At 55.0% G+C, this 27,879-nt stretch overlaps 1 protein-coding gene across 3 annotated transcripts; it reads right to left on the bottom strand.

Moving 5' to 3' along the window:
- Positions 1-6: 6 nt before the first annotated feature.
- PDE4C (phosphodiesterase 4C) lies at positions 7-18,067 on the bottom strand. 3 transcript variants are annotated; one of them, XM_035702562.2, is made up of 15 exons: positions 17,461-18,067; positions 9,115-9,306; positions 8,523-8,559; positions 8,359-8,432; positions 8,033-8,085; positions 7,566-7,678; positions 7,392-7,485; positions 6,686-6,849; positions 6,388-6,486; positions 5,842-6,006; positions 5,650-5,749; positions 4,870-5,024; positions 3,219-3,341; positions 2,779-2,961; positions 7-2,254 (listed from the first exon to the last, which is right to left on the bottom strand). In XM_035702562.2, the coding sequence occupies exons 1-15, from the start codon at positions 17,697-17,699 to the stop codon at positions 1,868-1,870; spliced, it is 2,178 nt and encodes a 725-aa protein (XP_035558455.1). In that variant the 5' UTR covers positions 17,700-18,067; the 3' UTR covers positions 7-1,867. The 3 variants fall into 3 exon arrangements, with proteins under 3 accessions (XP_035558455.1, XP_048953889.1, XP_048953891.1); XM_049097932.1 differs by lacking the exon at positions 17,461-18,067 and adding an exon at positions 12,306-12,494; XM_049097934.1 differs by lacking the exons at positions 7,566-7,678; positions 17,461-18,067 and having other exon boundaries at positions 9,115-9,215.
- Positions 18,068-27,879: the final 9,812 nt, after the last annotated feature.

The following is a 27,879-nucleotide window of genomic DNA, read 5'->3' as shown; positions in this document are numbered from 1 at the left end:
ATGATCTACAGGGAGGTTATAGCAAAATTTTATTCCCTTTTGTATCACTTTGCAGTATTTCCAAATTCTCCACATAAAACAAATATTACTTGTAAGTAAAGGGGGAAGGAGAAAAAAATATACATAAAAATCCCCTAAATCTCTGCTTTTCATTTATTTATTTCTTAAGATTTTTTGTTTGTTTTGAGAGAGAGGCGGGAGAGGAGGGGCAAAGGGACAAGGAGAAAGAGAATCTCAAGCAGACTCCACACTGAGGCTGAGCCCGACTGGGGGCTCGATCCCAGGACCCTGAGATCATGACCTGAACCAAAATCAAGAGTAGATGCTTGGCCCATGGAGCCACCCAGGTGCCGGTAAATCTCTGCCTTTTAAACATCTGGAAAGAAAGGCACCAAGTTTGTGACCCAGACGAATTTTAATTCTCCTTCTGTGGAATTTGATTGTTACTTGTGATGATCATGAATTATCAGTGGAATGGAATTATCAATGGAATTATTCAGGAATGAAGCCAGCTGTTCTTGAAGCCAGAGGCTTCTGGATGACTTGTGTCCTGTTATAATTCTTCAGAGGCGGGGGCGCGGGAGACTGAGGCTTCTGGAGGCTGGAATAAAACCTAATACTTAAGCAGAGACGCCTCTTTTGCTGCCAGCGAGACAGGCCCCTTCAGCAAGAGCTCCACCAGGCCAGGAGCCTGAGAAACAGTCGGGAAGTCAAGGAGAATCCTGGGGTTCACCCCGCCTCCCTCCGCCAGGGGGCGCCGCTGGCTAACCTCCTGCTCCCAGGGGCATAGCCTGGAGCAGGCAACAGGACCTATTTGCATCTCAGTTTCCCCATCCCTGAGGTGGGGATGGTATTAATTTTCGGTAATAGGGTTTATTTAACCCCAGAGACATGTTCAATGCCCTCACATTTCTAAGATATTTCAGAAAGGTCACCCTCCAACCAAAGTTGACCCAAGTACTAGGATCAGGCCGTAGAGGAGACACTGAGGCCCAGAAGGGGCTAGGACTGGAAAGAAAGCCTCAGAGCCTCCTTCCCCCTATCGGGAGCCTTAGAAACAGATGAGGGGAGAGGCAAGAATGCTGTGCTTTTGTTGCTGGTCTGTAAGAGGGAGAAAGTGGGGGGTCGGACCCAGCAGGAGGGTCCTGGGGCTAAGGAGAACAGAACCCAGAGACCCCAAGACTGAAACTACAGTGACTTAAAGCAGCAAGTACACAGGAGGCCACAAGCTAAGTCAGTCTTCAGAAACAGGCGCCGACACAGTGTCTTTCCTGCCTCTTATTGCTCCTCACTGCAGCTCCTGAGCCAGAATTGCGTCTGGACGTTTTGATGCTAAAAATTCTCCCATTAGAGTTTCCCTTCTCTTGCATGGGGCTGCCTGGCAGATGAAGGAGAGGCACCTGCAGGGGGCATGTCTCCTGGGGGCTGACTTGCCACCCCCTTCTGTGGGGCAACCCTAGAAGCACACAGCAGGTACGAGCCTGGCACATAGTGGGTGCCCAATAAATATGTGATCAAGAGTGAAAGAATAAAAATAAAGCGATGGATGTGCCTCTAGGATGAGCACTGGAGAAGGCGGGCAAGGGGTCTGGGAGACATCCTCTTTCCACACCAGGGGTGGAAACCCAGGAGGGAGATCCCAAGGGCGCTGGACGAGGCTGCCCCCAGCCCAGCCCCTTGGAGAGCTTTCTTGGAAAAGCCCAGGGTCAGACTGGACCCTGGCCAAGTGCCTCCAATTTGACCCCACGGTCTGCTTATAACTAAAAGCTTGTTTGTCTCCTTCAATGAGGAGGAAGGGGGTGGGGGGAGGCAAGGCAAGGGCCACCGGAACCTCCTTCTGGAAGACCCACCCACCCACTGAAAGCCATTAGGTGCCAAAGGGCTCAGCCATCACGTTGGCCTCATGGTCCACACAGGGCTTGCCCCCAGTCCTCTGGTTGTCCAGGAGTGGGGAGCCACGGTCCAGGCTGGCTTCCGGGGCCAGGAGCTCAGTGTCAGGTGACTCCGAGACCTCTGTGTCCAAAGCTCCTTCCTCCTCCTCCTCTTCTTCCGCCTCCTCCAGGGTCAGCTCAAAGTGGAACCTGTCAGGGCTGTCCTGCTGAGGGCTGGTGAGATCCACAGGACTTCGGGGAATCTTGCTCTGGTACCACTCACGGTTGTCCTCCAGCGTGTCCAGCAGGTCCTGGGCATCTGGGTGCACCAGATCAGCCCACGTCTCCCACAGTGGGTGTGCAATGTAGTCAATGAAACCCACCTGTGGGTTGATATGGGGGTGGGGATGGGGGATGTAGCTATGCAATGAGTCACCATGGAACCTAGACCAGCCTCCAGGTCTTTGCCCAGCTTTCTCCCTCTGTCTGGAATGCCATTTCCCGACTCCTACTCAACCTTCAAAACCCTTTTCAAACAACCCTTTCTCTAGGGAACCTCCCCTGCCCCTTCTGGAGTCCTGCAACCACTAAGTCTTTCCCTCTACTCCAGCCTTGACCCCTCAGGGCTGGATGTAAGTGTCTCCCAGACTGGGAGCCCCTCCAGGGCGCCCCATGTCACCCCAAACAGACATTTCCAAACTCCACGAGTGCAGATCCCTTTCTCTGCAGCCCAGAGAGAACGCGTCCCAGGCCTGACTCCACACAACCCAGTGCAGACCTCACCCGTAGGCTCCTCCCCGTCACTGGCCCACAGTGGTCAAGCCAGGACTCCTGGGCTCAGCTCACCCACTGTTTCCCCTCCCTCCCCTCAGTGTCTGCTGGTGGCTCAGCCCAGGGGCCCTCAGACCTGGGACTTCTCCACCGAGGCGGTGTGCTTATCGCACATGGGGCTGATATCCAGGCCTGATTCACGCTCCCGGTCACCCTGCTGGAAGAACTCGGCCATGATGCGGTCCGTCCACCGGCGGTACAGCTCCAGCGGCTTGGTGGGGTTGCTGAGGTCCGCACAGTGCACCAGGTTCTGCAAGACCTGGGGAGACGAAGGCTCAGGAGGGCTCTGGCCGGGCCACCCTCAGGCCTGGTATCCCCCCATAAGAGGCTGGTGCCATGAACACACCCATCTTATAGGTGGGGAAACTGAGGCTGGGAAAGACTGGCTAAGGCATAGGCGTGTTGTGACTCTAGGTGCCTCCATTTCTTCAAGTCTGGTGCACAGTCGATGCTTCATAAATAAAGCTAAATGAGAGCCGTGGACACCAGGGCCCCAGGGCCCGCCCAGCCACACACCTGGATGCGGTCGGAGTAGTTGTCCAACAGCAGGACTCCAAGGCTAGTCACCTTCTTGGTCTCCACCATGGTTTTGAGGTCGGCCAGGAGGTTCATGTGTTTGGACATGTCTGTGGCCAGTACCTGGGGGCAGACAAGGGAGGATGACAAATATGAAGGACTGCACCTGCTCCACCCCTCATTCCCTAACTCCCACACCCACTCTGACTCCCAGCCCTTGAGCCTCAGATTCCTCATCTATAAAACGGCGGGATGTAACAAGATTCACTGCAAACCCAGTTCACAAGAGGAGCTGAGTCCCTTCTCCAAGGTTGTTGGGTTTACAAGGAGCATCTCACATATGGGACAGGGCAAGGGGGAGGGAGATTAAACTTGGGGTTGAGGTGAGCTGTGCCTGAGGGCAGTGGTGAGGCCCAGCAGAGGGCATGGCCTGTGCAAAGGCCCTGGGACTGGATGAGCTGAGGAACATAGAGGAGCAAGTGAGTGCAGCAGCAATGGAGGGTGGGGAGTGCAGTGGGTCTCAGGGAGGAATGGGGAATTTATCCAGAGAGCCATGGGAGCTGCAGGGGGATCTCAAGCCAGGAAGGACCCGCCTTAATGCTCCTGACCACCCTCCTGTGGCCAACATGTGGCCAAAAGGGCTCTTTTCAGCCATTTAGAAGGAGGTTCAACTCTGAGCACAGCTGTTTAAAAGTTAACTGGAAAAAAAAACCCCATCAACTTAACTGGACCCAGCTAACCCAGGGGTGATCCATATGTAATGCATGGGCTTCTCTGAGAATCAGATAAAAACTGATTTTTGAGTTTCTCAAAAACTCTCCCCAAATTTTCCATCTGCCTGAAATGATCCGCCCACTGGGGGTACCTGTTGCCCAAGGCCCCAGCTCCACCTCATCAAACTTTTAATACCTCATCATTCAGAGCCTTGGTTTCTCTGAGCTGTCCTCACATGCTGTTCCCTCTGCTGAGAACACTCCTCCCCTGCTCATGGCCCTCCACACCCTGCAAGCCCCACCAGCTTTAGTGTTCCCTCCGGGGGAAGCCCTCCTCAACCTTGAGTATCCCACCTCACCCCACAGCTCTCTCTCCAGGTCTCCCAACGTGGCTCCACCTATGGGTCCATCTGCCTCACAGACTGTGAGTCTGATAAAGGCCAGAACTCTATTGGTCATTGGCACAGGGCAAGCACACAATAGGTGTCCAATAAATGCTTGTTAAATTAATGAATAAGGGGCACCTGGCTGGTTCAGTTGGCAGAACACGTGACTCTTGATCTCAAGGTCGTGAGTTCAAGCCCCACACTGGGCATGGAGCCTACTTAATTAAGATGATAATAAATTAATGATAATGATATGATAAATTAATAAATAATAATAGATTAATGAATTGAGGCACGAGACTCACTGTCGTCTTCCAGTCTGAAAAATATCAAATAGACAGACTTATGGCTCAGAAAAAAACTGTACCTGAAACCTCAGAAACTCAGTGTGTGATGTGCAGCCAGGACCTAATTCGCCCGACCAGGGCTTGGATGGTCATTGCCCCATTTTAAGAGGAGGAAGCTCAGGTTCAGAGTGGAGACATGGCCAGGTCCAACTGAACCCCCAGCCAGGCCAAGATCACCCCATCCCATTCCTAGCTGTGGCCTCACCATGTCGATGACCATCCTGCGCAGACTCTGTCGCTGCTTGGCACTGAGGTTCTGGAAGATGTCGCAGTTCTCTGCCTGCAGCAGCTTGAAGCCCACGGCCAGGTGGTGGTTCTCCAGCACAGAGGCATCATTGTACATTAGTGCAAGCTCTGAGTCTGCAGGGGAGGCAGAGAGCCCCAAGTCCTGTCCCCTGGCCCACTTCACCCAAAAGCAGATTTCGCAAGCCCTTGGCAAAATCCTACTCATCCGTGGAGGCCCTGACTCTAATGCCTCCTACTCCAGGAAGCCTTCTAGAATTCTCTCTTTTCCCTTAGTCCTGCCCTGACTGCACGGCTGGGGGCATCTGTGTTTGGCTCTGTCTCCTTGAGACTGGGGACTCCTCGAGGACTTGGCATGACAGGAGACTACTCAGAGTTGGTTGACTGAACAACTGAGTCGTCATTTTATTAGACTTTGGGATCATCGAGTAAGAAGGCTCCACTCTTATCCCCAGCTCTCCAAGGATGTACATAAGAGGCACTGCATAACTATTTGACTGAGCTCTTCAGAAACCTCAGAGGACCCTGAACTTTAAAATCTTTGTGGCTCCAGGTCAGTTCTGCCACATGTGTTATTTTCTCATCTATTGAGCACCTACTGTGTACCTGGAACTGCTCTGAGCACCTAAGGGAGGGACTGTCCCAGCCATTTCACAAACAGGCAAGCTAGGCTCGGAGCAGGAATGGGTGGGCCTGAGGTCACATGACTGACAGGTGGAGGTTGGCCCTGTCCCCGACTCACTGGTGTTGATGAGAAACTGGTTGGAGACCCCAGGATGGTCCACATCATGGATGGCACTTGCAAAGACGGCAGCCAGGACTTCCAGGTCTGTGAAAACGGCCTGAGCAGGCAGGAGGTGTAGGAGGTCAGGGGTGGGTTCTCTGCACCTTGCACCCCCCCTTCCCGGGGCTGCCCCTAGCCTCAAGGTAGTACCTCGAGGGCAGGTGTGGCCAGCAGCACGTGCGTGGACTGAGCCACATCAGCGGCGTGTAGGCTGTTGTGGTAGGCCACATCTGCATGATAGTGACTCTCCAACATCAGAAGGTAGGTGGCAAGTGTGTCTGCTGGGATCTGAAATGTCTTGAGCAGGTCCCGTTCCTGGTCCATCACAGGCCTCCAGTCAAGGCCTTGGCTCTGGGCAGCAGCACACACTGTTCCCATTCTTCTGTCCCTCTAAACTCCCTTGGTCATTGTCCTTCCCCTCTGGTCTATCCCTGATGTCCCAAGACAGGGGGTATCTTCCTCCAGCTGTTCCCTCCAAGACTGGGTCTTTTCAGGGCCGGGCTCAGGGCTGAGGCTTGTTGGCAATGAATTTTTTAACCCAGTGAACTCCTATTCATCCTTCCATATGCAGCTCAAAGTATGCCATTCAGGGGTATCAAGGAGGATTTGAAAATGAGTGTCCCCTGAGGTCTTGGGGTTGGAAGATGTGAAGGAAAGAAACCCCAGTGGTATCAGAAACCAAAGGTAGGGAGGTACCTGAAAGATGCTGAATATGATGGTTGTGAGGGGCCGGTTCCCACTTAGCTCTGCCACCTTGAACACATCAAGGCCCCACTTGTTGGTGTCTTCCAATTCCTAGAATGTGAAGAACTAGGGCTTAACTCCAGCTCAACTTCCTCAGACCCTGGATCCTTGACACCCCCAACCAGGCCCCAGGTCCTACACTAAGCCCCACCTGCCCAGTATACAAGTGGGCAGACCGAGGTCCAAGACAGGGCATCCAAACAGAGCCAGGACTCAGACTCAAGTCTCAGGATTCCAGCTGGGGACCCACCTTGGCCAGCTGCCCCTCCTGGTCAGTCTGGACCCCAAAGCGTGGGATGGTGGCTGCAGAGAGGCTGGCACTGTGGGGGAGCCCACGCAGGCCGCTGATCTGGGACATGGGCCTTGGGGTCTCCATGGGGGTCACCCTGGGCAACTCCATCTCAGTCTGCTGGTCTGTAGACGGAGCAGGGTGGGGCTCAGGCAAACCGATTCAGACCTGCTGGGGTCATCCTGCCTAGCTTCAGGTCCTGGACCTTGCCAAGCCTCAGGATCAACCTATTTCCTTTTTACCTGGATCAAAGTAAGCTTGGAGTAAAGTCCCTATCTGGCCTGTAGCTACCCTTCTTCTCTGTTCATGGCTGATCTCAGTGACCCCTTCTTTTTGACATTGCCTTTGGGTACCTGGGGTTCAGTAATTTTCCCCAAACAGCCAAATGTCCTTTCCATGTCCCAAGCTGGAGACCTAGTTGTCTCCATGTTCACTCCATGTATCCCTTGGAAAACTTCTACTCATCCTTCAAAACCCTAGCTTTAACGTCCTTCTCCTCCCCAAAGTTCCTTCTGTTCTTCCCTGTGGTCCAGCTCTGACCCATCGGGTCAGAGGTATCTGTGTCTGGCTGTCTTCCCCAGATTGAGGTCTGTAATACAAATCTCTCTTTTTCTCCCTTCTTCCTACCTCTATGATGTTGCCCAAGCAGTGACCCACCACAGCTCACCCAGGAAGGTTTGGGAGATGTACTCAGACACCTGGTTCCCAGACCGGCTGGTTTCAGACAGGTGAGTTAACTCCCGGTTCAGCATCCGCTTGAACTGCAAGGGAAGGTGAGGGCAGTGATGATGGGGGCACTGTGGGCAGAGGCAAATGATCTCGGCTATCTGGTCCTCCTCACCTTGTTAGAGGCCATTTCCCCCACTGAGTGCCGTGTCTGCAGTGTCTCCAGCTGATCCAGACACCAGTCCAGCTCGTCCAGTGTCTCCAAAGCCAGCTTCTGCCCAGTGTCCTCTGGGGGCCGAGCTGGTCAGGGGCCTGCCTCAACCCCCCTGGGGGACCCTGTGCCCCTCGTGCCTCTATCTCTGTATCTGGGCCCTGGAGCCCTTCCCAATAAGGCCATTAAGGACCCCAGGATCTGAGTGACAGATCTGTCCCCAGGTAGCTGTGTGACCATGAGCAGGTCTCTGCCCTCCCTGGGCCTCGGCCTCCCTATCTGTGATATGGGCGTGGAAGACTCCATCCCCAAGGGTGTTTTGGGGATTACAGTTAGCAAAGCCTAAGGACTCGTGGGCAGAGTAGGTCACCATGGAGAGGAGTTCACAGCTGTCCAGCAGTGGGAGGAGGGAGTAGGAGCAGGCATATTACCTGTAGGTGGAGGGGGCTGACTGCCAAATAGGGGGTTCTCCACCGATGCCTGCCTGCGGTACAGATGGCCTCCCTCACTCCTACCGCCCCACCAAGTCTTCCAGGCCCCGCCTCCACCCAGCGCCCCCACCCCTTGCCCGCAGGTTGCTGGCCGCATTCTCTCCCGTCCAGCCCTGCCTCAGCCTCCCCCGCCTTGTCAGGCCCCGCCCCCAGGCCTGGCCCCGCCCCGCCTGTCCTGCCCTCTCCCGCAGGCCCCGCCCCATGCCTGCGCTTGTCGGCCCCGCCTCTCTCCCGCAGGCCCCGCCCCCGCCCCGCCCTCCGCGTACTTGGCTGCCCCGCGGCCTTGCAGGTGCGCCAGGGCTGCGACATTGCTCCGAACGGTCCTCAAACTGGCTAGGACCTGTGGGAAGGGGCGTGATCGGCGTTGGAAAGCAGAGCTCGGCTCCGCCTGCTGGGCTCACGGGAGGAGGGGCAAAGGATGGGCACCCACCTGGGCGAAGGGCGTCACAATCATGTCTTCTCCGTGTCTGCCGGGAGACGAACATCAGGAAGGGCGGCCAGGAGAAGCCCTCACGCTGGTTCCCATCTTCCAGCTTTTACCCATTCGATGTCCTCAGCTGAGCACGTCCTCCCCCCATGACTCCTCCTTTGGGTGCCCTGGTCCCTGAGCTCCCCTCACCTGACTCTTCTCTGAAAGCCACCACAGCTCCTCTGATCGATCCCCATCTCACAAATCGGATACCAGGGGTGGCAGAAGTCTTAACAGAGGCAGGGTGGAAATTACTTTATTTCTCTTTTCATTGTGGCTACCAGGGCTATCCTAACTCTAGGTGTTTGTGTGGTTGCTGCTAATCGCACTTCATGTTTCCCGATTGCCACCCAATCCCAGACTAAAGTCAAGTACAGAGAATTACCGGATATCATTCTCAGCATGCTCCACCCCATAAGTAAGCTGTCTGGCAAACACCTACTTAAACCTCAAAGCCCAGCTCAAATGACCACTTGAAGGAGGTGTGCTGACTGGAGGAATTAAGGAAGGGGGGAGGAACAGGGAGGTGTCATCCCACCAGCCTTGGACTCACAGATCGCTAGCCACAGAGGAGTTCCGAGACATGGCCTTGGGCGAGAGTTCGTAGTCGCTGTCAGAGCGGTACAGGAAGGATTCTCGCCTCTGGCTGTGCTGAGCAGAAGCCTGGATGACCCGGCTAAGGCCAGGCCCAGCCTGAGGGTCCAGGGTGCTCCTTCCACATGAGAGTCCATTTTCCAGGTCAAAGCTGAAGGTAGATTAGGCTTGGTCAGAGACGAGGGTCCTGGCGTGTGATGCCTGGCTGTGGCCCACACCTGTTGTATCACATTCTCCCAGGGGCCTCAGTGGGTTGGGCAGAAGTAGGTTCCAGTTTGTCCACATGCCCCATAGTCGCACCCCTACTCTGGGACCCCATGCTCCTCATCCCTCTGTCTCCACATTCATACCCCAGAGCCCTTCCCACTGGGATTAGTCTGGACTCTAGGACATGAGTTTCAGATCTGTCCCCAAGTGGCTGTGTGACCATGGGTAGGTTTCGGCCTTTCTCTGGATATCATCCACCTGTTCTCTAACATGCGCGTGGTATATGCCTTCCCTGACTTTTAGGGAGTTACAACAGAGCATGTGCGGACTGCTGCTGTGTGCCCGTACTACTAAGGAGTAAACTAAGGTCTGTGTTGCATGGTGAGTTCACTGGCACTAGAAATGACTTCCTGGGCTTTCCTTTCTAGAGCGGGCCTGGGTCCAGCCTAGATGTGTTCCAAGTGTCCCCCAGTCAGCTTTGGTCATGGTCTGAATCACCTATCCTCTTCCCCAGCTCCCAGGCTCGATGTTCATTCTATATGGCCCTACCCCAATCTTGTCGACCATGTTCCCAGCTCATTTGGCCTTGTCCTCAGTTTCCCCTCTTCTGTTTCATTTTAGGCCCAAACGCTTTGCCTGTTCTCTTCCACCTCCGGGCCTTTGCACAGGCTGTGCCCTCTGCCCACAGCACCATCCTCCCCCCAGTGTCCCTTGTTCCGATAATCCCCAATACCTACTCAGGCCACACCCGGCCTGGATAAGGGGGACTACACCCCTATCCCTTGGGATTACTGATGAGAGAAAAAGTGGGAGGGGTGGAGGAAATAGAAGTTCTGGAGAGGAGTTAGAGAGAGAGGAGTTAGCAACTTGGGAGAGGGGAGTCATGGGCTTTTGAGAAGGGGATAGGAGAGGAGAAGCCAGGACGACACGGGGGGGGGGGGGGGGGGGGGGGAGGGGGGGGGCGGACATCCAAGACACAGGGCTCCTGGCCAAGGGCCACGGTCCACCTGGTCCCCTGCCAAGTGACCCCAGCCCAGTCCACGGGCCAGGATCAGCACCTGCCAGAAGATTCTGAGCAGGGGTTTCGGCTTAGACTGCGGTGAGGGTGGGGGTTCAACAACATTCTGTCCAGTTCAGCTGGATTCGGTCCGGCTCGGTCAGGTACAGCCAGGTTTGACTTGAATTGGGTCTGATCGCACAGGTTTGGGCCTGCCCCAGGTAAGTTCAGTCGCGTGAACTGGCTAAGATCCGGCTATGGCCTGCTTTCAGGCAGGATCGGATGCGCACGAGCACGTTCGCCTAAATCCAGCAGCGCTACGTTTCCGAGCAAGTCCCAGTGGCCCTCGGCCCGAGTCGGGCAAATTCGGCCCAGTCCGGCCTCACTCGGGTAAATTCGGACATATTCGGCTACGTCCGGCCGCCCTCGGCCTTTTCGAATTCGGCGCTTCTAAGAGAATCCCCAGACAGCTGGGGTGTCCAAGCTCCGGCTTCGTGACGTCACCACGAGGGGGCGGGGCTTCTTAACCCTACCCTGCCCTGGCCGGGGCTCCCAGGCAGGCAAAGAGACGCTTAGGAGAGCTAGCGGCCGCGGAGACCCAAACCTGCCCTCGGAGGGGGAGCCCTGGGAGTGGCGACCCCCTGCCCCCTTTACCCCTCCCCAAAGGTTGTGGAAGAGCAAGCGTATGGATCACAAGGAAATTGAGGCCAGAAGAGGCAACAAGGTGCTGGATTCGAATCTAAATAGTGGGTGCAGAGGGTTAAGGGCTGGGCGGGGATTTTCGCGCCGCGCAGAAAAGCTGTTTTTCTTTCTGCTCTAAACTTAGCCGGGAGCGGTGGGGTCAGACTGTGGTTCCATGACGCGAGAGGCGCGGGGCGAGGTCGCCTGGACTGTGAGAACCGTGCGTCTGTCCATCGTTTAGATAAGTAAACTGAGGCAAGGGGGCCTCAGAGGTACCCACCCACCCTCCTCCTGCCCCACCTTCTGGGACCGAGGGCTCTCCCTCCACGCCCCTGAGTTCTCTCCGGAACCTTCCGCAGGGACCCCTCTGCGCAGGGGTCTGGTACCCTGGCGGCGCTCTCCCGCACCTGGGACACCCCGCCCCTCCCGGACTGAAAGGGTGCCACCAAGGACCACAGTCACGACTGCCTCCACCCTGCCAGCTGTCACTGGCTGTGTGACCTTGATGAAGGGACCTTCAGTCCCTGAGCCGGCAGGTGCCAAATTATCAAGTGAGTGCTAATGTGGCAGCAATCTAGCGCAAGGTGCCAAACACATTCGCCGTCCCCGAGCCCCACGAGATCACAGCTTCCTGAGGGGTCGGAATTCGAACCCAGATCGCTGGATGGACTCTTTGTAGGACGCAACCGAGTGGGACTGCGAGGAACCGGCGCTCGGCCAACGCGGGTCCGCTTTCTGCGTGGGACACACAACTCGCCCCCTTACTCTGGGAACACCCTGCCTCGAAGGCCCACGTCAAATCGGGTCTTCCTCTGTACACACCGAAGGCTTAGTGTTTGCCCCCTTCCCGCCCCCCCAGCCATCCCATTGCTGGCTCCGGGACTGACTGGGGAGCGAGATCAAGGGGAGGAGTCACTTCCTCCTCCCCTCACTCCCAGGGCGTTCGGCCCGCCTGCCCCCGACAGGCTAGGGTCAGGAGGAGACGTGAGCCTCAGCCCGTCCTGCTCTGGGCCACACGGCTGCAAAGGGACAGACGCTGGTCCCCCGGGCATTATACAGGCAGCGGGTGAAGGGAGACAGAGATGGAGAAGGACGGAGCCTCCAAGTAGAGAGGGCAGGGGGAGAGAGATACCGAGAAAGAGAGGGAGGAGCAGAGCGTCCCTACCCTGATCCCCGACCCGGCTCCCCCTGTCCCTGACTTTGCCCGTCCCACCTCCAGCCTAGCGGTTCTGGTGACCCCCTCCAGGCCCTCGGCCTCGCCTCACCACAGCGGATGGGCCACAGTGAAGCGCCGCTGCAGGCGGATGCTCTGGTTCACCAGGAGTTTCCTGAAGAGCCCGGGGGAGCCGCGCGGGGAGCCCCGAGGGGAGCTGGGCCCAGGGGCCGGGGCGGGCGCGGGGGGTCCCTGCATGGCCAAGACCGCAGGGAGGCTGAACCCAGCGCCGGCTGCGCGGGACCTTTTCTGGACAGCCGCGGGGGCGGGGCCCGGCGGGGAGGGGGCAGAGGGCTCCAGGGCTCCGCCTCGCCGCTCGACCTCTCCTTGATGCCCCCACGGGACAAATGGGGAAACTGAGGCACTGAGCTGACCGCGACTCTCTGCTCCCTCCCTTTGGGGGTGGCCCCTTGGGCCCCAGAACCCTGACCTCAGCCATTTCCCTTTGTCAACATGTCAACATGTCCCCAATTAGGGCAGCTTTGGGTTGACAACTTGGCTGAAAAAGAGTGAAATGCGGAAGCCAGAAAGGGAAGTGTCCTCGGCTGTGACCGGGTCACCAAGGCATGGAGTTTGCTGAGAGGCTGCCCAGATCCCACACGGTGTTTCCAATACCCCTCTGCCCATTTTCCATATGGAGAAAATGAGGCCTGAAGCCATCAGTGGCTGCCCAGAAACTACAAACCCTTCACCCTTTGCTGGGTGGGTAGACTGAGGCTTGGAGAAACGTAGTAACGGGTGCATGGCTTTGCTGCAAGCCAGTGGGGTTCGAACCCAGCTCCCCCTCTCCTAGTCCCCCTCCACAAAGTCCCCACATGACCCCCACCCGCTCTGACATTCCCCAGGCCCTGTCTCTGGATCCTTTCCCCTCTCTTGTTGTCTCTACTGGACAAACATCCGCACTCCACTCCCGCCAGGTCTTCCGTCTGCGAAGCATCAGCTGCCTCTCCCCTGCCCCAGAAAGGACCAGGGGCCTGGAAAGGGAGATTCTGGGGGTTGTCAGGGGTATGTAGCAGGTGCACTATCCTCTGAATGCTGGTGCTAGGATGGCCGTGCCCTGTTCCACAGAAAGGGAAACCAAGTCTCAGGGTGACAGACTTGGAGGCAGGACCTTGAGTACCCATGGGTGAGGCAGAAGCAGCTGAGGCCCAGGGAGGCTGGGCCTCCCAGCTGAGGCCACACAGAAGCTCTAAATCACACTGTGTCCCTGCTGTGGGGTGACACCCCCTCCCCTGCCTTTGTCCCAGGAGACTTGATGCATTTTTGGGGTCCCTAGGCAAATGGCATCTACATTTCTGACACTCCTAGGGGAATGTGATGTACAAAGGGGGCAATTAGAGCTTCCATGGGGGAACCTCAGGTGCCACAGGGAGGAGACTCTGATTCTCTTCTGACTCCCAACCATCTTATTGTCCCCATTGTACAGATGAGAAAACGGAGGCTCAGAGAAGGGGCACTCTGGGGCCCAGGAGTGCAGAGAGTCTCAAGGACCTGGCTGGGAACTCCCTCCTGCCCTTGTGGCCCTGCAACCGGACACCTGGTGGGAACCAGACTTGTTGTCCCAAAGTCAAAAATACCATCTGTAGTTGCTGTGGCTGGACCTAATTATAGCCAGTCCCCAGGGGGTAGAGGCTGCCAGGATCAGCTGGGTGGAGGCACTGGGGACAGGGTCAGAGAGCCCTGATACCACCTCAGCCCCATGGGAGGGGTCTGTAAGAGTCCTGGGTCCCCAAGGAGAAACTGAGACACGGAGGGATTCAGTCCCTCCCCAGAAGTCACAGACATGCAATGGAAAGCTTAGAGTGCATCAATACAAACTGCTTCCTACTTGCCTGGAGCTGGGCCAAGGGTGGCGCACGTAAAAGTCATTTGATTTTCAGAGCAACTCTTCAAAGTGAGGACTATCAGGCTCATTTTGTGGATGGGGAAATTGAGGCACAGGGAGGTGGTGTTCACTTGCTCAGGGTCACGCAGCCCTGAGCAGCAGAGCCAGGGTCATTCGGCCCTAGGCTGCAGGGCTCCCTAGCCTGTGCCCTCTCCCACTTAATGCTTAACTGACTCCATCCCCTCTGAAGTCCCAGAGGCTACTCTGACATTAATTTTTATCAAGAGTTTTAATAGTTTAGTGGTTTGAAACATTAATAGATTCAACTTTAAATATTTTATTAACAGTTTTAACAGCAATGCTCTATTAATAGCTTTTTGGATGGGGAAAATGAGCCACAGAGCCAAGACTCAGCGTTTGAAGCCTGGTCTGTTTGACTCTGGGAGGTCCCAACCTAGCTGGGTAAGGAACTAAGGATGAAAGAAGGGTGGACATGAGGACCCCTGTTCTGACTTTGTCCTGTGTCCTGCATGACCTGAGGAAGTGCCCAGAACTCCAGTGCCCTTAGTATATCACTGTCTTGAATTCCCCCATTGAAGCTGTTCTTTCCTTGGCAGACACTTTTCTCCTCTACCACCAGGTGGCACCGGTGGGATGGGAGGCAGGTGCTGTTATGCCCATTTTACAGACAAGTAAACTGAGGTCTGGAGAGGAGCTATGACTTGCCCAAGTCTCCATGGAGAATCTAGACAAAGAGAGGAGGGGATCCCTGGGTGGCGCAGCGGTTTGGCGCCTGCCTTTGGCCCAGGGCGCGATCCTGGAGACCCGGGATCGAATCCCACATCGGGCTCCCGGTGCATGGAGCCTGCTTCTCCCTCTGCCTGTGTCTCTGCGCCTCTCTCTCTCTCTGTGACTATCATAAATAAATAAAAATTAAAAAAAATTTATAGACAAAGAGAGGAGAGCAGGGGCTAAGTCAAGTGTATAGATGCTCACATGGGTCAGATCTCACCATCCTCTGCTCCAGACCCTCCCATGGCTCCCTATTGCCTTTCCAACTTAAGCTATACCTCTCTGAAGGCCTTGTGTGGTCTGACCCTTTTGAGGTCTGAGCCTCTCTACCCCCCTCCTCATGGCTCACTCTGCTCCAGCCTCATCCCCCTCCTTACTTTTCCTTGAACCAGCCAGATTCACTCCCACCCCATGCCCTTGCCCAGATGCTCTTCTTCTGCTGACTTTTCATGCTGCAGGTCACAGCTGGAGCATGACCTCTCCAGGAAGCCCTCCCTGACTAGCCCTCCCTTCTCTCATGGGTACAATTTCACACTTCTTTGTCATGATTACTTGATGTGGATATGCCTTGCCCACTAGGCCCTCAAAGGCAGGACCTGCCTTTGCTCACAGCTGTGCCCTCAGTGTCTGGCACTCAGTAGGTGCTTATAAATGCTTGGAAATAAAGAGAAAGTCTCCTCCTTCCACCCTTCAGCCACAGTAATCTGTGTTCAGCTCTTCATATACCTGATCCTCCTGAGGCTCTGCACATTCTGTTCATTCTGCTTGGCACGTCCTTCCTTTCAGTCTCTCTGGCTAAATTTTCTTCAACCTCCAATTTAAGCTTAGATGCCACCTCTTTCAAGCTATTCTTTCTCAGAAAGCCTCCTCTGGGCTTCCCTGGCACCCCGACCTCTCCCCATCACAACATAGATCTCCCTGTACTATCTCCATCTGGTGTAACTGTCTGCACTATCAGCCTGTCCGCACCTGCTTGCCCATTGCTGTGTCCCAGTACAGGAGCTGTACAGCACACAGTAGGTGCTTAATAAATACTTGCAGAACAAGATTCTAGGATCCTCCCAGACCACATGATCTGCGTGGGGCAGTGGGGAGGACAGCCAGATCTGGGAACCAGGCTCCTAAACAGAAAGTTTAAGACAAAAATGTAGAAAGTACAGATTCACGTTTGCATCTCTGTCAACACTGAGGTCAGAGAAGCACTGCCACTTTTTCGGGACCACACAGTAGGTTGTCCTTAAACCCAGCTTCCCCAAGGGTTGAGTCCCTCCCCACACACGCACATGTATGCACACCCACAGGAACACAATCTCCTGCCTTCCAGAGCCACTTGGGGTCTCCCCCCTAAGACAGGCGCAAACCCGTCTGTTTGTTCTTTCTTGAAGATGGAAAATCATGAGTCACTGGGAGTGGGGGAAGGAGGAGCTGAGGGATGTGGATGTTGGTGGGGGCAAGGGGCCTGCTGGGTCACCTGGGAATAGCTCCAAACCCTCTGGGCCATGGGGCCCATCTGCCACAGATATATCCCAGAGCTGCTGGAGGACCCGGCTGAGAACATTAGGCCAGGCTTGTTGATTAAGTAAGAAGTCAGTGGCCCCAGGAGGTCCATGGCCCAAGGTGGGAGAAAATGAAAACCAAGATCCAGAGAGGAAAGCAACTCATCAGACGTCACCCAGCCGAGCCTCAAACCCCAGCCTCTAGATCTGGCCTAGAGTCAGGTGGCCCCCCCTCCTATCCAGGAGGGCCTGGGGCTCCTACATCTTGCTCCTCAGTCCTCTAGCTCTTCAGCCTTCCAGCCCTGAGACCCCCACCTCTGGTCCCTCTAAGGCCCCTGTTTCCTCTCTGTGTTTCTTTTCTGTCTCTGTCCTATTCCCCTGACAGCCCTCCCCTTGGTTTATACGAAAAAGGAGGAGTAGCCCTCCCGGCTTTACTCCCCACTTCTCCATTCCATCTCTTCTGGTGTGGAAAAAACATCCTGTGCTCAGGCTCCCCGAGAGGCTTCCACTCCTTCCCGGGTGACAGCAGGCTGGACAGACCACAGAGAAGGCTGCTTCCCCAGTGCTGTGGACAGCCTGTCCTGCTGCTCTCATACATCCTCCCCAAGCTGCCCTCAGATACTCACGGTGGCCACAAACCCCACAAACATCCCAGGACATTCCAAGATCTGAAGGACCCTCGGACACCCAGCTGGGTCAGAGCGAAGTCATGCCCAGTCACACACCCATGGGCACCACAAGGGGAAACACATAGGCACGTACACAACTGGTGTACACACACCCAAACATATCCAGTTCCCCACAGAGACACGACTGTGGACACTCACACACGGGTCGCAGCTGCTCAGACTCATACACACACTCAGATGCGATCGCACCTTAGCACACCCAGTCAGAGACCCACAAGCAATCATGACACTACCACCCTCCAGCTCCACCCCACATAAAAACAGCTTTTCCCTCCAAACAACTGGCCTCAAGCCAAGCAGCAGAGACCCCCGCCCCTGGAGAAGCCAGGACCCTCCCCCACTCCCGCCAGGCCCCGCGCGCCCCTCCCCCACGCCTCGGGAAGTACCCTGCCCCCGCCCACCTACCGCCTGTAGGAGGTGGGCCAGGAGCGCCGCGACTTCTCGAGCCCCGGCCGCGGGCTGCGGTCTGTCTCGCTGCGGCCCACGGACTTGTCCGGGTCCGAGTAGAAGCGTTGCTGGATGCGGATGGGGCGCCGGGGCTGACGCCACAAGTGCTTCGGGGGTCTGGCTAAGCCTTGGCGGCTGCGAGCGCGACTCAGCTCGCTGGATGCCTCCGCGCCTTCTTGGACCCCTGGGGTCTCCATGCGCCAGAAGAAGGGAGCGGGGAGAGCGGGGAGCAGAGAGAGCAAGGCGCGGGAGCCGTCCCTGGGAACGAGGAGTGTCTGCGCCCGGGTCGGGCCAGGGCCGGGGGTGGAGGCGACAGCGAGGAGCTGTCCGCGCTGGAGGTGCTGAGGCGGGAGAAGGTAGAAGCAGGGGCTCAAGGTGGGGCTGCGCCGAGGAGCTGTCCGTGCCCGGGTGGTGCTGAAGGACAGCGAGGAGGAAGAACTTGGGGTGGGGGTTGGAAACAGGGATTGGGGACACCCCCAGAGCAGAGAATGGCTTGCTGTCCCCTCTAGTGCTGAATGAAAGAGGGTCAAGCCATGAGCTTGGACTGGAGAAGACAGAAATTGTCCTCCCTTTCGCTGCCGAAGGGAGAACAGGGAGACAGGGGCTCTGGAGAACCCCCCGCCACTCCCCCACCCCCCGGCGCTAAGGCTCTGTTCCTTCTCCTGGCGCTGAAAGGGAAGAAGGTAGTAGATTCAGGGGCTCCGGGTGGATGAAACGCGAGGAGCTAGCTGCAGGAAGCGCAGAGACTGGGGTTCAGAAGCACCTCCACACCAGGGCGTCGTCCACCCAGGAGGTGCTGAAAGCTGAGTAGCGGCGGGTCTTCAACCCTCCCCAGTGACCGTAGCAAGAAGTCTGGAAGCAGAGCCAAGGGCTCTGGTCTTCAGAGGTAGGCACCGATGGTGTTTCTCTGCCAAGCTCAGGAAAGTAGGCTTAGCGGTTCAGCCTCAGATGGGGTCTCTTTGGAGTCCTGAAACCCCACTCACAAAGGGCAAAGATCCTGGAGGGGAGTGTTGTAACAGGGCCTTCCCATCCCTAGGATGGGGACACAGAAGCTGCGTCTAGTCGGGGCTGCCAACAGTGGGGGTGGGTAAAGAGGGGCACTCTTATAGCCACGCCAACGCCCAGACCCTCAACAGAAATGATGGGATCTCATTCGTCCCGCTCTGCCTTGGGCCCCACCTCACAGCCACGATTCCTGCCCTCAAATCCCAGGCCTGCCCCTCCTTTTCCCAGTTCTAGAAACTCAAGGCCCTGCCCACCAGGCATCCTAATCTCAGGGGTAATTTCCTGGTAAGTGGCAAAGGGAGGATGAGAACATTTTCTATTATGGTTAACAGAAGTAGACATACACAGGAGCAGGGCTGGGTGGGTGGATGTGGGCTCTGGGCTGGGGCAGGGAGGCATTTGGGGCTACTTGGTGCAGTAAGTTTGGGGGTAGGAAGAGCCATGATCTCAGAAGGATATTTCAAGGCTAATTATCATGGAGACTATCCACCCTTTACCTTAGTTGTGTCCCCAGGTTGGAGAAATGGGAAATGTTTGGGTCAGACAGACTGAGCTCAAGCCCCAGTACTGCTGTCTTGATGGATAGTGGAAAACAAATGCCTCTTCTCTCTCCTTTCTGTTTGTGCTTCCTCTTAGATCCCTCCCCTCCAAAAATGACAGGGGAAGACAACTTGGTCCACTGGTGAGGGACGTGGTTTGTGCCACTGGCTGGCTGTCACTCCTCCTTTCTAATCCTGTTTTCTATTCTGAAAAATGGAAATAACGATGGTGTCCCCACATCTTGGCATTGTTGGAAAGATGAAAAGGGATGTCACATGTGAAAGGTCAAAGGCCAGGAGCTGTCCACACAAGTGGCCCCTTTCCTTGCTGGTGTTTACCAATGCCTGGTGTGTCTACCTCATACATAACTTCTGATTCTACCTACTTCTCTCCAGCCCATGGTTCCACCTTGGTCCAGCTACCACCATCTCCTGCCCAGAACTACCCAAGACCTGACAATTCTACTCACAGTAGTCCCAGAGAATTTTTTAAATGCCAATCTGATCAACCCTACTCTCTTGAAAACCCACCCATGCCCCCACCCATGCACCCCATAAGGTCTTGTGTGGTCCAGCCCCTGCACACATCCTCAGGCTCCCCTCCAGTCTGTGTTCAGTTCCTCATACACCTGATCTTCTTGAGTCCAAGGCTTTGTACAATCTCTTCCTTCTAATTGGCATATGTTTCTCTGTGCTTCTGTGACTGACTCCTTTTCATCCTTCATGCCAACCTTAGATGCCACCTCTTCCAAGTAGTCCTTTCCTCACCTTGTTTGTAACCCCCAATGCTGGGTCAGAAGCCTCCTCTGGATTCCCATGGCACCCTGATCTCTCCACCTGGTATAAGTCTCTCTCCATCATCAGCCATTGAGCACCTGCTTGCCCATGGCTATGTTCCTAGTGCAAGTCCTGGCACACAGTAGGTGCTTAATAAATGTTTTCTGAACAAGTTAGAGAAAGGTTCATCTAGATGAGGCACTCTCTGTCTCCTGAGACTGGCCCCCTTGTTCCCCATCTGCCTCCTCACCTTCCTGGGGCTGGATGGTGGCTTGGCTCTGTCCCTCGAGCCTCGATGGTGAATACGACGCAGGCACTGGGCTCAACCTCTCCAGGGGTTCCAAGGCGGCTTGACAGCGGTGGCAGCAGTGGGGTCCCTGAGAACCTTCTCCGGATGACACCACTGCCAAGTGGGCTCATGGGGACCACACCAGAATCCACCGACTCCCGGACTCGCTGGGGAGACAGTGGTGAGACATAAGCAAGTTCCCAGGCGGGGAGCCTCCCTGGGACACAGGGTACCGTGAGGAGGCTCTGAGATGCCCTCACCCATATTCCTGATCTGGACCAGAGAGCTGTAACTGAGTTTGTCTTTTTCTTTCTTTCTTTTACTTTCTTTCTTTCTTTCTTTCTTTCTTTCTTTCTTTCTTTCTTTCTTTCTTTCTTTCTTCTTTCTTTCTTCTTTTCTTTTAAAATTTTGTTTATTTGAGAGAGAGCGCGCAAGCAGTGGAGGGGTGGGGCAGAAGCAGTCTCTTGGCTGAGCAAGGAGCCAACGTAGGGCTTGATCCCAGGACCCTTGTGATCATGACCTGAGCCAAAGGCAGATGCTTAACCGACTGATCCACTTAGGCACCTGCAAGTCCTACTTTCTCCCTGAATGGATTTACCTCTCTCTGAGTCTCAGCTTCCTTATCTACGAAATGGGTATATGGATCTCAAAGTTGCAGGATATGAATAGTGCCTGGTCCACAGTAGGCATTGCAGAAATATTTATTAATCAATTAGTACATAGTATACTTATTATGTATAACATTGTATAGTATATACTGCCATTTATTGCAATAATATGCCCTCTAATGGTATTCTCTCATATTATATTTTTATTAATATATAAAAATGAAACATTCAGTAAGTAAACAAATGAATAATAACAACAGCACCAATAGCTCCCCTTTCTTGCACACTCAATCCATGTATGGGCTCTCCTAAGGATCCCTCATAGATTAGCTCACAAGGGCACAATAAGGCTATTTATTTAAAAGATTTTATTTATTCATGAGAGACACAGAGAAAGAGAGAGGCAGAGACACAGGCAGAGGGAGAAGCAGGCTCCATGCAGGGAGCCTGATGTGGGACTTGATCCTGGGACTCCAGGATCATGCCCTGAGCTGAAGGCAGACGTTCAACCGCTGAGCCACCCAGGCATCCCAACCACAGGCTATTTTATACCACTATCTTCATTTTATTAAAAAAATTTTTTGAGATTTTATTTTTAAAAGTAATCTCTATACCCAAAGTGGAGCTCGAACTCACAACCCCAAGGTCAAGAGTCACATAATCTACCAACTGAACCAGCAAGACACCCACCATTGTTCTCATTTTATAAACAAGAAAACTGAGACTCAGAGGCTAGGATATTGCCCAAGTTTGCTATTGATAAATACATCCTGAATTCTGAGCTTTGGGATCTCATTTTTTTTATTTAAAAGATTTTATTTATTTATTCATCAGAGATACACAGAGAGAGAGAGAGGCAGAGACACAGGCAGAGGGAGAAGCAGGCTCCATGCAGGGAGCCCGATGCGGGACTCGATCCTGGGGCTCCAGAATCATGCCCTAGGCCGAAGGCAAGCACTAAACCGCTGAGCCACCCAGGGATCCCGGATCTCATTTTTTTAAATAAAGATTTTATTTATTTATTTGAGAGAGAGAATGAGCAAGAGAGAGAACACAAGCAGGGGCAGAGGTAGAGGGAGAAGCAGACTCCTCTGCTGAATGGGATAGACTCCAGGTTCGATTTCAGGACCCTGGGATCATGACCTGAGCCCAAGGCAGATGCTTAACTGACTGAGTCACTCAGGCACTCCCCTGCTGCCTCATTTCTTGAAGGAAGCACTAAATAGGAGAAATTAAATGAGATGGTGTTGGCAATCATGCACTGAGTAAGCACTTGAGATGTTTGAAAATCAGACAGAATCAGGATGAGTTGATGAGTCAGCAACTCAACAGAACTTGAGTTTTTCCAGCTCAACAGAACTGGGTTTACTCCATGCCATGAGGTGTAGGAAAAGCATGCCTCAGTCTTCCTGTCTGTGAAATGGGATGAAAATGGTACCAATTACTTGGGATTCTTAATCATAAAAGGACAGACCCACATTTTCTGGTCACAAGCTGAGAGCTGTCAGTGGTACTAACCCCAGGACTTGGAATTCATGGCATTGTCGGGGGAGGGGTGCTGGGGGGAGGTCAAAGGAGCAAATGGGATGTGGAAGAGGTGGATCTCAGAGGGGCAGCCCACCCTTCTCCTGCTATGCCACTGAGCCTCACAAATTAATCTATCTCAGCAAACAGACAAAACAGTCAGATGGGAAAACCGAGGTCTAAGAAAATATGGCTAATTAGGGCCAGACCTAGGGCAAGGGGGTGCAGGGAAGAAGGTATGAGAAACACACATCTTTTGAGCCTCTACAGGGCATTTCTTCACAGAAGAAGAGGAAATGACTGGCTGAGAGTCACACAGCGAGGGGGCTGCTCGGTGTCCCCCATCCCCACTTAGCTCTGTGCACAGATCTGATCCTTCTAGGACCCAGGATACTTAACCGGTCCTCACTCCCACTCCCCCCCCTAACCTCCCAAGAGTGCCTGAGTTCTAATGTAGAAATCTAAGTGTTCAACACTAGGCATCCCTTGGGAGGGTTCCTGGTGGCTGGGAGGATGTGCAGGGAAAGCAGAGAGTGGGGTGTGTGGGTGCAGTGGCCCCTCCCAGAACAGAGGCCCACTTAGATGTCACCTGCCCACTGTCTTCTTGGGGAAGCTGAGTTCCAGATGGAGAAACCACTTGCCCACATTCATACTCACTCATTTATTCATTCCACAAATACAAAAAGATAGTTCCAGCACATAGTGCGAGAAAGAAAATTAAACCATGTAGGAGCATGGAGGGTGATGGGAGTGGGGGTCGAGAGGTCACTCTGATAATGTTGTCCAGGCCTAGATAGGACCCTTTCTGAAGAGGTAACTTGGGACTGAGACCTGAAAGTGAAGGAGCTAGCCAGGAGAGAGCTAGAAAAAAGAGCATACTAGGCAGAGGGAACAGCATGTGCAAAGGCCCCGACGTGGGACTGAGTAGGTGGGTTTGAGAAATAGCAGAGGGGCTGGAGTGGAGTGTGGGAGATGAGTGGGTGGGGAGTTGATGCCGGGCTTCGGGGGTTCAATAAGGAGCTGGGAGTTGATTACGGGAATGGACTGAGATCTTTTGAGAGATGTGATTTGTTTTATAGTTTTAGGAAGCCTCCTGCATCTGTCTCAGCAGAGGGGCTGTTGGGGGGGAGGGGCAGCATCTGGGTAGGTCATGGACTGTGGTGGGGCCCACGGGTGGATTTGGGAAGTGTTTTGGGGGCTGACACATGGGCCATGGCCATGGATGTTCAAGGGGATTCAAGGATAAGCCACGGTTATGATGAGTGATTAGTTGTTCACCAGATAACCAGTAGCCACGTAGTTACCTGGGTGGGTGAGGCCACCTGGGTGAGGAGGATTTGGGGGGGAAGCACCAAGATAAATAGGGCTAGGTTTAAACATCACCTGACCCCCAGCGGGCGCCAGTGGAGGCAGCTGGATGTTTGGGTCTGGGCTTGTGCAGAGCCAGGCAGATTTTAGGGTGAAACAGACAAGACAGGCCCTGTGGGGGGCGGTGCCCCCCCCATCTGGGCCAGGCCTTGGGTAAGGATCCAGCACTCTCAGAGCTGCCCTCGGGAGAGGGGAGGGTCCTCCCCGCCTCTCAGCTGCAGCATTAATCAATCTGCCACTCCAGACTAATTGCTTTCCCTGTTGAGAGGCTGGAGTGGGGACAGAAAGCCCTGGGAGAGTAGGAGGGGAAGAGGGGGGGCAGGCGGGGAGGAGGGGGAAGGGCTTGGAGGGAGGCTGAGAAGCTGCTTTCTGATTTGTCCATCTCGCCTGTCCCCAAGATCTCAAGATGTGCTAGCCCTGGCTGCGATGCCAAGTCCTGTCTCTAAGACAAACCCTAAACGGGTCCCTTGCCTGCTCCTCCCTGTCCCGTGGTTCCCAGCACCCCTAGAACAAAATCCACATCCCTCATAGCAGCTGCTGAGACCCTACATGCCCCCAGGCCCTCCAGGCAGGTGAGCTGCCTCTCACCTCTCACCTTCCTCCATCTCTCTCCTTTATCTCAACCTGCCTCAGCCCCCTCCAACCTGCCTCAGGGCCTTTGCATGAGCTGTGTCCTCTGGTGGGGAAAGCCCTTCCCCCAGCCCTCCTCCATCACTGGCTGCTTGTTTTCATCTACTCTTCAGCTTAAATGTCACCTCCTCAGAGAAGTCCTTCTTGCCAAACTGTGGGCAGTCTCATTTCTACTCACTCCTCCCCAAATTTTATCTTTTTTTCTTAGTTGAACATCAGTCTTCTGAACCCGTGAGCCTCTATGTCCCCCATTTCCAAAGTCAGGCCCCAAATGCAATAGGCGTTCCATGTACAAGTAGAATGACTGATGCTGTAAATTGAGTGCTTAGGGGGAGCTCTAGGGGATCCTCATTCTACAGAGGTGAGGCTCAGAGAGGGAGATGGCTGCCGGGGTTCACTGGGGCCACTGACCCGGGCCCCAGCACATCATGTTAAGAAGGAGGATCTTGGGTGGCTGAAGTGGTATGGGGGACTCAGCAGTGGGGTTCAGAGCACAGACAAGGGTCCTGGAGGCCCAGGTTCAAACCTCAGTTGGCCACTCACTTTGAGGGAGGACTAGCCTCTCTGTGCTTCAGTTTCCTCACGTGTAAACTGGGACTACCCTCATCCTTATTCTCCACCCACAGGCCTTGGGTAAGGATCCGGCACTCTCAGAGCTGGGGTGTGGATAAATGAGTCCACACACATGCGGGACCCTGCCGGCTGCAGGGGACCAGCTCATCCTGCCCTTCCTCAAACCGCACGACGTTAGCCCTTTTCCTTTATACAAACAGGGTCAGTCAGTCAGCCTGGGATTCAAAGTCAGCTCCTGCTGGCTTCTCTCTGCTTACTACCTCAGTTTCCTGGAATGAGGTCACTGGCCCTGCCCCAAAGGTGTGACGTCATGCCCTCCCTGGAGAAGGCACCCAAGCCCCCTCTCCTTGGGCAGTCAAAACCTTACACTCAGACCCAAAGGGACCCTGCTGCTCCCCGCTCTGCTCCCCTGATCCCGAAAGCAGTGGCTGCAGCCCCGGAGCTGGACAGCAGGGATGAGCCCCAGACTCCTGGTAACTGCTCTGTGCCTCAGTTTCCCTATCTGTAAGTAGGTCCCCAGGCAGCTCTGGGTGTTTCCATTAAGGGTGGTACTGTGAGCCCCTCCCGATGGCCTGGACAGCCCAGCCCACCCCCCCACACACCCCCACTCACCTCACTCAGCAGGAAGGAGAGCGCTGTTCCACTGCGCCTCATGCTGCAGGCATCTCTGAGCCCCGGGAGATAGATGTGAGACCCCTGAGGCCCTAAGAGCCCAGCGATACCCCAATAAGACTCCCCCTCGACGGGGAGCTCATCCCACACCCTGCGCCCTTCCTAGAGCTGCAGCTGCTCAGTCAGGGTAGCCTGGGCTGTACCGCAGACACCAGTGTGGGACGCCCACCCAGAACCTTGCAGGGGTGCCCTGGTGCCTTCACACACTCCCCAAGCCTCCTGCCGCGCTGCGTCAGGGTCAGCAGCCTTGGAGCATCAGGACCTTCAGGAAGAAATCCCGTGGCCCCTGGCTCCTAGCCCAGTTCTGATGGGTTCTGGGACCCCAGTCCACTCTCTGAGAACCGCCCTGCCCACCCCAAACTCACACAAGCTCCACTAGGCTCAGGCAAGCCTGGCACTCACTGCCACCGCTGAGTCCTGTCTGAGTCCCATGACCTCGTGACCTCGCTGAGGAGCCGAGGTGGGGAGGACTGGACCTGCCCAAATGGGCGGCCCAGGGTCCCCCCCTTCCCCCCATCCGTGGAGCCCCTTAACTATCTGAGTGCCAGGCTCAGACAGGACACACCCACATACCACCCTTGGGATGGAGCCAGGAGGTGGCAGGCTGAGTGACTGACGGGGGAGTGTGTGAGAGTGTCCCCAACATGGGTGTGAGAGTGGCCAGGAGTGTGACCAAGTGTATGTGTGTATGAAGGGGGAGGTAGGCTCAGGGTGGGCGGGTGTTAAGTCTAATTGTTCCTGTGCTTGTAAGAGAGGGAGAGAGATGGAAAAATGAAGAGCCAAAGAGAGAAAAAAGAAAGAAAGAAATGGAGAGACTCAAAGACAAAAAGAGAGAGATAAGGGAACAGAGAGACAGAGACAGAGGTAAGTGCAGATTTAAGGTAAGAATGGAAAGATTTTGCCAGTTCCGGGGCTGGGACACGGTGCTTCATAGAACAGCCCATGAGGTGTGGCCTCAGGAGTTTAGGGGTGGCCCTCTGGGGTCCCTGGAGGCTCCAGGAAAGTTGGTCACCACGCTGTGCCACCCCAGGCAGATAGATGACCCTCTCTGGCCAATGCACTCTTCACAAACAGCAGGGACTGGAACCATAGTGGAACCAGAGCCCCCAAGAGGGGCTGGGGGGGCGGGGGCAGTGGATGCTGTGGCCCAAGGGAAGGGCCTTGTGTGGTGTAGCCACCTCCTGAGCTACAACAAGTTAATGTTTCACCAGAATGGCTGCCTGCCCGGAAGGCCCCGCCGGTCCCTCTGCCCCCAAAAATCATTAAAGCATGACCCTCCTCCCCATGGCAGGCTTCATCCCCATGTGCTGTGTGACCTTGACCCCCCACCTCTGTCACCACCCATTTCATAGAAGGATAAGCCCAGCCTTGAGGGGACAGCTCCCGCCAGAGTCCCAGCCAAGGCACAACCTGGAGCCTCCTCGTCCCCACTCTGGTAGAGAAGCCTGGAAGATCCTGGGGACAGGGTCGGTGGGAAGCAGGAGGAACCCACTAACCCACCAAAGGTCCCTAAGCCCAGGCCTGCCCCTCCTTGCGCTATTTTCCCTCCTATGCAATGGGAGGGGAGAAAGTGGGGGCCCCGGGCTCAGACCCAAGGAAACAGAACTGAGACAATCAGGTGGGGGAGCCATTTGGACTCCCCATTCTCAGCCTGCTTCTGGTGCCTTCCTGCCTCCAAGCCTTTGCACAGGTTGTTCCTGCCCCAGGAAAGCCTTCTCCCCCTGCCGATCTGCCCTCCCAAAGACTTGAAGGAAGACCTACCAGATTGTGGAACTTACTGGCTGGTGATGTTTGGGCTAAAACCCCTAGCCAGTGCAGTGCCCCACTCACCTCTCCCTCACCCTACTCTGACTCCACTCACTTCTTTGTCGTTTCCCAAATATTTCAAGTTCTTCCTACCACAGGGCCTTTGTGCTTGCTGTGCCTGCTTCCTGGGACGCCCGTTCTCTCAACTTTCTCCAAGGAGGGTCCTTCCCACCTCTCAGGTCTTGGTTGAAATATCAAGCCCTCTCCACCCTCTCAAAAAACCTGCACACATAGGCCCTTGGGATGCGGCCACAGCCCCAATCTGTGACTCCATGACCCTCTGTGCCATCTGAAATGATGTCATTTGAGCCCCTGGCTATCGTCTGTCCCCACCTTTGAGACTATGGGCCCCATGAGGGTAGAGAAATGGTCCCCACTCTGACCCCAGCACATAGATGTTTGTCACAGGAGTCCATGACTCAGGAGGCCACAGAGGAACAGTAAGGGCTTTATTCTGGCAAGGCTAGCCCCTCCCAGGTGCGCCTGCTCCATCCAAGCGCCCCTCCTTCTCAGCCCCATGGAGATCACTCTGGTGGGTGATGGGCAAAAGATGAGCTTTGGCTCGCAGCTCCCTGGAGGAGGAACG

Source organism: Canis lupus, chromosome 20 (genome assembly GCF_003254725.2).
Source record: "Canis lupus dingo isolate Sandy chromosome 20, ASM325472v2, whole genome shotgun sequence".
Taxonomy (NCBI): Eukaryota; Metazoa; Chordata; class Mammalia; order Carnivora; family Canidae; genus Canis; species Canis lupus.
This window is presented reverse-complemented; position numbering and strand designations above follow the sequence as displayed.

Excerpts from the sequence above, each read along its gene's own strand:
- PDE4C (XM_035702562.2), bottom strand. The coding sequence starts at position 17,699 with ATGGAGACCCCAGGGGTCCAAGAAGGCGCGGAGGCATCCAGCGAGCTG. Across the intron at positions 9,307-17,460 it reads TGGCCCACCTCCTACAGGCG|CTTTGACCTGGAAAATGGAC; the intron begins GTAGGTGGGCGG and ends ATCTACCTTCAG. Across the intron at positions 8,560-9,114 it reads TCCTCTGTGGCTAGCGATCT|ACACGGAGAAGACATGATTG; the intron begins GTGAGTCCAAGG and ends GTCTCCCGGCAG.